General features: G+C 37.8%; 1 protein-coding gene across 1 annotated transcript; it reads right to left on the bottom strand.

Moving 5' to 3' along the window:
- Positions 1-532: 532 nt before the first annotated feature.
- On the bottom strand, positions 533-7457 carry LOC107844330 (F-box/LRR-repeat protein 7-like). Its single transcript, XM_016688776.2, has 5 exons — positions 7274-7457; positions 6691-6757; positions 6357-6531; positions 804-1055; positions 533-718 (listed from the first exon to the last, which is right to left on the bottom strand). The coding sequence occupies exons 1-5, from the start codon at positions 7455-7457 to the stop codon at positions 533-535; spliced, it is 864 nt and encodes a 287-aa protein (XP_016544262.2).
- Between the last annotated feature and the right edge of the window lie 1837 nt (positions 7458-9294).

Genomic DNA, 9294 nt, shown 5'->3' with positions numbered 1-9294 from the left:
AATTCGAGAGCTTTAATTAAGGATAAAAGGATACTTACTACTCCACTAGCACCCTTATTGCCTGTTGGTTCTAGCCTAGCTTTAGCACATCTTCTCGACTAAATCCATAGGATACACACATTCTATTACTTTTTTTTTTTTCTATCAAATGATTCTACCGCCTATTATATATCTCATCATCAGGTACAAATAGAGATAAGAATTTATTAACATCCTTATCAGTAAATGAGAGCTTTTAATCTTCACCAACAAGGTCATAGAACCCTTGTTAAAAAATATGAGAATTCATATGTGGGATTTATAGGGGAAGGAATTATGGTTGATATAAAATCTAAAGTAAGGTCCTCATACGCATCTAAATCATGTTTCAAATTTTGTTAACCTTCTTTCAGTAAGTTGTTAATAGGATATGAATAAAAGTTTTTCTTTAATAAGATTTCTGTCCTGTAGAACACTTGAATACAACTTAAGCCATAATAAGATGTAAGCATATGAGTCAATTTAGATTGTTTAATAGTAGACATACTAATTGTTAAGAAAAGACATTAGATACATAAACCAAGACACATGTTTTACCAGTTATAAGGACACAACCACCTATATCAAGGGCTCTGAGATCAAGACAACTGTAAGACAAACTCATTACACCTTCATCACCAATTTTATCACACCAACCTAGATTTATAGTCTGCATTCGGTTACAGTAAAAACCAATAGCCTGCAAGGAGTAATAAGAGTATTTTAGTCAGAAGAAGTAACAATTTAGTACTCCTATAGATCATTTGAGAGGTCAAGACATATACCTTCAATGCCATATCAGTTGCAGCTCGAACACAACCATAAAAATTTAAAACTCTTAGGTTTTGGTAATGGTCAGCAAGATCCTCAACTACACCATCACAAAAAGTAGAGCACCCACTGATATTCAGCTTCGTGAGGTTTGGATAGCCGAGACCTAAAGTATAAAGGGAATGATCAGTAAGCTTAAGACTCTTGCTAAGATCAAGATCTTGCAATTCATTACAGTGATTGGCCATTGTCTTCACACCATTATCCTCAAGTTATGGTAAATGGCACCTGGATTGTGTTTAATGGATGAAATCTAGCATTTCAGTGAGTGTACTAATCAGTTTAAAAAATGTTCATGGTGCATTTTGAAAAGTTCAGATAGTTAGTTGAGTTTTCATGTGATTCGAATTCTCAAAATTACTAATTTTTTCTCTATTTGGTGTGTAAATTGTTTATAATGTATAAAATTTAACAGTTTTAGAGAATGTTAATTATCAGTTTAAGAAATGGTTACACGGTGCATTTGAAATTGAATTAAATAGAGAAATCATGAATCAGTTGTTGGCTTATTAAAATAGACAAATATATGATATTCTTTCTACATTAACGTTATCTAAATTATCAATTTTGATTACTCCTTTCCATTTTTTATGCGTTGTTCTGATTATTTCTCCTATCTATATAGTCGCATCCTAACTTTGGTGAGTGCTATTTTCCCGCTTGCTTTGATTGTTGTAGTTAGTCCTTTTTTTACTTCGCAATTTTTTAACTTGCCCGTTTCTTCATTTGTTGTAGTTTAACTGATTTAATTTGCCCATCTCTTAGTTTGTTTGATATTCTTGGAGTCACCTACCTGCTTATCGGCTTTCAGGATGCTTTTTCCCATTATCTAACATTTATGTTTTAGCACTTCAGATCTGAAAGAACTTAGTGATTTTATACATTTTTGTTTTCTCTTTATACTTCTTACACTTTACCTACTTCCATGGTTTCTTTGTTTGCATAGTTATAGTTTTTGAATCTGGTAATTGGTTAAAGTTGGAAGCTTTCACCAAATGATTGATTACACATGTCCTTGAAATTTAGCTTACGATGATGGTTTCGAAATACAACGTTGTCGATTAGTGAGGCTGCATGGTTAAATCTTGTGCTAATATGTTTTAGTTCTATCAATTTAGATGTCTATGATCTATGTTTTGATTAACGTGACCAATTTTCATGAGTTGAATTTATTTGTTAAGATGTAAATTTAAATATGAATCTATTTTCTCTAAAAAAAAAAACATATCAAAATGCTTAAGTAACATAGAGCCTCTCTTTTCAAGAGACAAGTCCTATTCCCCCTTCCATTCTTTTCCAGACCTTGGAATTCTCTAAGATTGCAAGTTTTTAGTGTTGCAAAAGCCTTGACAAAATTTCAAACACTACTTCACCCTAATTAATCAGTATATTTGTTTTAGATTTTCCTTCTTTATACAGAGTACAATTTGAGGTGATTGATTAGTATATCCATTTTAAATTTTGTTTCTTTATACAGAGTGTAATTTGAGGTCATAACCACCGATCACACAGGTTCCATCACCGCTTCCATTTCAAACCAATTAACAGAAAGCATTTTGTGCCTTACAACACGAGATATATGAAATTTGCGACACCGAGGTGTTTTTTATTCTCAAAGTTCTCATACCAAAATATCTTATAAATTTGGTTTTTCTCTAACCAAGTTTACTTTGTAGCAACAACCATTGCTCCTTCAAAATCTAAAGAACCTTCTGGGAACATCGACTTTCAAGATTTAAATGAAAAAACTCTATCTCAAAAGTCGTGAAGCAACAACTGAAAAGTTAATCATCCTAAACTACGAGAAAAAAGAAAATACCAAAACACCAAGTATTGCGGAAGCAAGTAAGCATAAGATCACTAACACCAACAAACAAACATAACTTCCAGACCAAACCTTCCAACAGCAAACACCCTCTCAAAAGGAATTGAAAGTATACCTTTTTCATCTCCTCTTATTCCATATCTTCTTCTAAACCTTCTCACTTTCACATTTCATTTCCCTTATTCTTGTAGTAATTTGCTCTCGAACAGTCTTTTAAGAAAAGCTGAAATAAAAAATGAAAAACATGCATGACGCTTAATCCATTAATAAAGTATGTGCCATATCTAACAATGTCAGTGCTTGAAAGACTCCCTTTCCCCCCGTATTACTATCAATGAAAACACTTCCTCCATCATCCACAAGTATTTTGTCAACTATATCGTAGAAAGTAGTAGTGTCAATCGGGCCGATTTGGCCCAGATTGGTACCGGCCTAATAACTTTATCCGGGTTGTAGGCCGGGTTGGTACCTATAACGACCCGAAATCGTCTCCCAGGATGTCACACGGTGCTTAAGGATACAAGTACCCCCAAGCTAACCCTTAGAGCCGATTTCTACCAATAACACTCAATTCAAGATGAAATAGACTCAACACTCGCATAGTAATATCATATGAAAGAAAATACGGGAAAGATACTCGGTCCATATGACCACAATACAGAAAAACTTTAACAAAACCACAATATCGAACCCTCGACACATCACAAGTATGATACTAGTCTGACAAAACCTCTACGAATCAAAAACTAGAGAGCCGTTGGGACAGGTCTCCAACTGACTCGAAATGAATTGAAGATAAAACATAGTCTCTCAAATACAGAAAATATCTAAAGATCGGCCCTCGAACCATGAGGACTCACCACTACAAAAAATGTAGGCAAGGTACTCGAAGAATCACGGATGAGGCTGGGACTGAGCACCTGAACCTACATTATAAGACAATGTAGCACATAGACATACATGTGAATCAGTACTTTGGAATGTACTGAGTATGTGGGGTGAATGCATATGTATAAAAATAGTACCGATCTTCTTCAACCAAATCATGTATACAAAATGAGATGACTCACATGGCTTGAACAAGTATAAAATATAAAGCTCATAAATTATGTAGAATGAGGTATGCAACACAAATCTTGTGAGTCATCGCTCTTTAACCTTAAAAATCAGAAATCTGCTATTATTCTCAATACCCAAAGGCTAAGGGACCTTGAACAATACTTTCAACTAATGCATATGTCTCATGGAGAGTAAAAACTCTTCAATGCTCAACATTTCATAATTATTTAGAACTCATATACTTGGAATTCAGAATCATATGACTTGGAAACATATTTGAAGGCATTTCATTCACCTTAGGAAAATATCTCATTTCATGCTTTAGGAAAATCATTCTATCTCAAATGGAAAAGAATTCTAGCTCAAGGAAATAACTTATCTCAAAGCTTTATGAAAAGTACTATATCAAGGAAAGATACTTTTATTTAGGGAAACAACCCACCTCAAGAAAGCACTTTAATTAGGGAATAACTTTGCAATTCCACCATTTAGGAAAAGAACTCATAGGAAGGGAAAACAAGTATCAAATTTCGAAGTTTAAAAGGGCAAGAGAGATTCTCGTAACCAACACAAACCATGTAAGCTACATGGAGTCCAACGTTTTGTCCTCCTAAGGAAGAGACCCCACTTTGGGGAGGAGCGTCATACTCTTGCCAGGGAGTATAACCTAACCTAGGCTTAGTGATCACTAAATGAAACTCGGCCTCGGGCCTAATCATAATCATCATAACTCGGCCTCAGGCCCAACCTACGGTGGTACGTAGTTTTGGGATAAGAAACCGTAGTAACTTACCCGCTCGGTGCTAAATACTACTCTCTTTAGATTATCTGCGCTCATCTCATAAAAATGTACTTTTAGAATAATCTCAAGGTTCACCACGAACCGAATAATCAAATTGATAATCTCATATAGTGAAGTGGATTTCAAAGCTCAAGGACTATTAGGTCAATTCATTTCTCAATCATCTCAAAGTACTCAAATCACGGGTGTTTGTAGCATAAGAGTTCATGAATTCACAAGTCTCAAATAGGGCTTACTAACCCATAGTTCAATCTCAAGTTAAAGCTTGTCAAAAGCATAATATATAGCATATAGATTCATAAATCATGTGGAAATATGGAAATTTCAGCAACTTATCTCAAAATCTCAATATAGTCATATGCTTCAATATCTCAAACATTGCAAGTACTAGCTTCTTAAGGAGTAAAAACATGGGGTTTATACCTAGCTATAAATACTCAAGAAAACATGTAGAAATCATGTCATTTGACTCTTAATTCATGGGAAATATCAAGATAATGCATTCAATAATAATGAGTGAAGACCCCAATTCAAATTCATGTAAATATCTCATAGATTTCAGGAAAATCATGATGTAAATAAGCCTTTTGGGCACAAGGGTGAAAGGGTTACCCTTGTTCAAAGCCCCACATACCTTGAATTAGAAGCTTTGGATGAACTCTCACTTTTGGAACTCTATTCGTGCTCTTGAATGAGGGTTCTTGAGGCCCTTGACTTGGGAACCTTGAATCTTGACTCAACTTAGAAAATCCATGGTGGATTCTTGAGATTCTTGGAAGAGGTTTTGGATACAGAGTTTTTTTATGAGAGAGAACTTGAGAAAAACTTCATAGGATGTTTGTAAATGGCCTTGATTTGGTGTTTACACGATTTTATAGGCTTGAAAAAAGTCCAAAGTGCCTTTTTTGGCTTTTGCACGAATATGGAAAAATTGAACTGGGAACCCGATTTCATATGCCACCGCGATGCGTCACTTATCGTGGTGGCTCACTGGAAATTGAAAATTGGTAAATTGGGAGTCCCCGTGATGTGGAGCCATCGCGTTGTCCCACTGGTTGGGACCTGGAACTCCTCCGCGACGCGCCACTATCGCGGGGTTCCACAGGAAATTGACTTGGAAAATTGGGCTTTCCTCGATGCTCCACTATCGCAGAGTCCCACTGGAAATTAACAATTGCCAAATAAACCCTCTCCGCGACGCGCCAATCACTTAAATGATGCAGTTTATGACTAAGGCTTAAATTAGCCATAACTTCTTACTCAGGTATCGGATTTGGGCAAATCTTATATTGATGGAAAGCTTATCAGATTTCTCACGTGATAAAAATTTGAAAGTAGGAAAATTCTATATGGTTAGCACGATATTCACTTAGTAAGCCACTTCTCAATCTTCTTAGGACCGAAATCACGCCTCACTTGACACGCCCTACGGCTCAAACTACGAGGGAACTTTGGGGTTCCTTACAATATCTCCCCCTTGGGAACATTCGTCCTCGAATGTCTCTAGTTAGGCTGGGAATATAGGAAAAAACAGTGTGCACATAGCTGAAACAATTGCTAAACAGTTCAAGATTTTTCTAAACTCATGAATACCCCAGAAAAAGCAAGAACTCATACAAGGATAGATGCATAGTTGAACTTTAGATTAGAAGAGCTGAATTAAGGAAAAATAGTACCTTCGGCTTGGTCTGAACCCGCGGAAAAGAGGTGCGGGTACTTGGCTCGCATATCTGCTTCTGCCTCCCAAGTAGCACCCGCAATAGATTGGTTCCGCCACAACACCTTGACAAAGGGAACCTCTTTGTTCCTCAGCCTACAGACTTGAAAGTCTAGGATCTCAACAAGAATTTCATCGAAGGAAAGACTATCCTGAATTTCAGCACTCTCTAAAGGATCAACCACAACAGAATCACTAATATGCTTCTTGAGCATAGAGACATGAATGATAGGATTAACGGTGGACAACTCCGAGGGCAACTCAACCTCGTAGGCCACTCTACCAACACGGCTCAAAACTCGATAAAGGCCAACATAACGGGGATTAAGCTTTCCCTTCTTACCAAACCTCTCCACCCCTTTCATAGGTAAGATCTTCAAGTACATCAAATCACCCACCTCAAACTCAAGATCTCTCCTCCTCACATCTGCATAAGACCTTTGATGACTCTGAGCGGTCTTCAACCTTTTTCCAATCAGCTTAACTTTCTCCATAGCTTTGAACACTACATCAGGTCCAATCGTGGCAGCTTCACCCACTTCAAACCAACCTACGGGTGATCTACACCTCCTACTATACAAGGCCTCAAATGGTGCCACTCGATGCTAGCATGGAAACTATTGTTGTAGGAAAACTCTATCAATGGCAAATACTCATCCCAACTACCTTTCAAATCAAGAGCGCACGCCCTCAACATATCCTCTAAGGTCTGAATGGTCCTCTCAGCCTGAGCTCAAAAGAACTTGGGTGCCAAGACCCTTCTGAAGCGCCCTCTAAAACTGAGAAGTAAATTGAGTACCCCTATCCGAAATGATAGACAAGGGAACTCCATGCAGCCTGACCAACTCCCGGATATATAATCTAGCATAATCCACAGCCGTATAAGATGTGTGCACGGGCAAAAAATGTGCGGACTTAGTCAACCTATCCACAATCTTTGCCTTCTTCATCTCAAGCGGAAAGAATTGGTCCAAGAAGGCATCTTAGAACACTTGCCAAGTCATAAGAGCGATATTCTCACCTGTACCCTTCTTCCACGATACAACCCAATCATAAGCAATGTCCTTTAGTTTATAGGACGCCAACTCAACACTTTTTTCTTCCGAAACATACATCACATCAGTAATCTTCCTCACCTCCTCCAAGAACAACTGTGGGTCCTCGTCCGCTTTGGACCCATTGAGCTCAGGCGGATTTATCTGCATAATGTCACGAATCCTAGCCGCGGCTACATCACCACCCTACTGATTAGCAACTGGGGCCTGGTTATTAGCCTGAACATTTGCGGTGACCGCTTGGGCTAACGCCTGAAAGGTATTCTAACTCAAGGAAATAACTTATCTCAAAGCTTTATGAAAAGTACTATATTAAGGGAAGATACTTTCATTTAGGGAAATAACCCACCTCAAGGAAGCACTTTAATTAGCGAACAACTTTGCAATTCCACCATTTAGGAAAAGAACTCATAGGAAGGGAAAACAAGTATCAAATTTCGAAGTTTAAAAAGGCAAGGGAGGTTCTCGTAACCGACATAAACCATGCGAGCTACATGGAGTCCAACGTTTTGTCCTCCTAAGAAAGAGACCCCACATTGGAGAGGAGCGTCATACTCTTTCTATGGAGTATAACCTAGGTCTAGTGATCACTAAACAAAACTCGGCCTCGGGCCCAATCATAATCATCATAACTCGTCCTCAGGCCCAACCTACGGTGGCACGTAGTTTTGGGGTAAGAAACCATAGTAACTTACCCGCTCGGTGAAAAATACTACTCCCTTTAGATTATCTGCGGTCATCTCATAAAAATCCACTTTCAGAATAATCTAATGGTTTGCCACGAACCTAATAATCAAATCGATAATCTCATATAGTGAAGTGGATTTCAAAGATCAAGGACCATTAGGTCAATTCATTTCTCAATCATCTCAAAGTACTCAAATCACGGGTGCTTGTAGCATAAGAGTTCATGAATTCACAAGTCTCAAATAGGGCTTACTAACCCACAGTTCAATCTCAAGTTAAAGCTTATCAAAAGCATAATATATAGCATATAGATTCATAAATCATGTGGAAATATGGGAATTTCAACAACTTATCTCAAAATCTCAATATAGTCATATGCTTCAATATCTCAAACATTGCAAGTACTAACTTCTCAAGAAATCATGGGGTTTATACCTAGCTATAAATACTCAAGAAACGTGTAGAAATCATGCCATTTGACTCTTAATTCATGGGAAATATCAAGATAATGCATTTAATAATAATGGGTGAAAACCCCAATTCAACTTCATGTAAATATCTCTTAGATTTCAGGAAAATCATGATGCAAATAAGCCTTTTGGGCACAAGGGTGAAAGGGTTACCCTTGTTCAAAACCCCACATACTTTGAATTAGAAGCTTTGGATAAACTCACTTTTGGAACTCTATTCGTGCTCTTGACTTAGGGTTCTTAAGGCCCTTGACTTAGGAACCTTGAATCTTGACTCAATTTAGAAAATCCATGGTGGATTCTTGAGATTCTTGGAAGAGGATTTGGATACTTAGAGTTTTTTATTAGAGAGAACTTGAGAAAAAGCTCATAGGATACTTATAAATGGCCTTGATTTGTTTTTTGCACGGTTTTATAGGCTTGAAAAAAGTCCAAAGTGCCCTTTTTGGCTTTTGCATGAATCTGGAAAAATTGAACTGGGAACCCGATTTCATAGGCCACCGCGACACGCCACTTATTGCGGTGGCTCACTGGAAATTAACAATAGGTAAACTGGGAGTCCTCGCGATGCAGAGCCATTGTGTTGTCCTACTGGTTGGGACCTGGAACTCCTCCACGACGCGCCACTATCGCGGGGTCCCACTGAAAATTGACTATTGGAAAATTGGGCTCCTCCGCGATGCACCACTATCGCGGCGTCCTACTGGAAATCGACAATTGCCAAATAAATCCTCTCCGCGACGCGCCAATAACTTAAATGATGCAGTTTACGAGTAAGGCTTAAATTAGCCATAACTTCTTACTCGGGTATCGGATTTGGGCAAATCTTA

This window comes from Capsicum annuum, chromosome 10 (genome assembly GCF_002878395.1).
Source record: "Capsicum annuum cultivar UCD-10X-F1 chromosome 10, UCD10Xv1.1, whole genome shotgun sequence".
In the NCBI taxonomy this organism is placed as follows: Eukaryota; Viridiplantae; Streptophyta; class Magnoliopsida; order Solanales; family Solanaceae; genus Capsicum; species Capsicum annuum.
The sequence above is the reverse complement of the archived record's forward strand: the minus strand, read 5'-3'. Positions and strand labels throughout refer to the sequence as shown.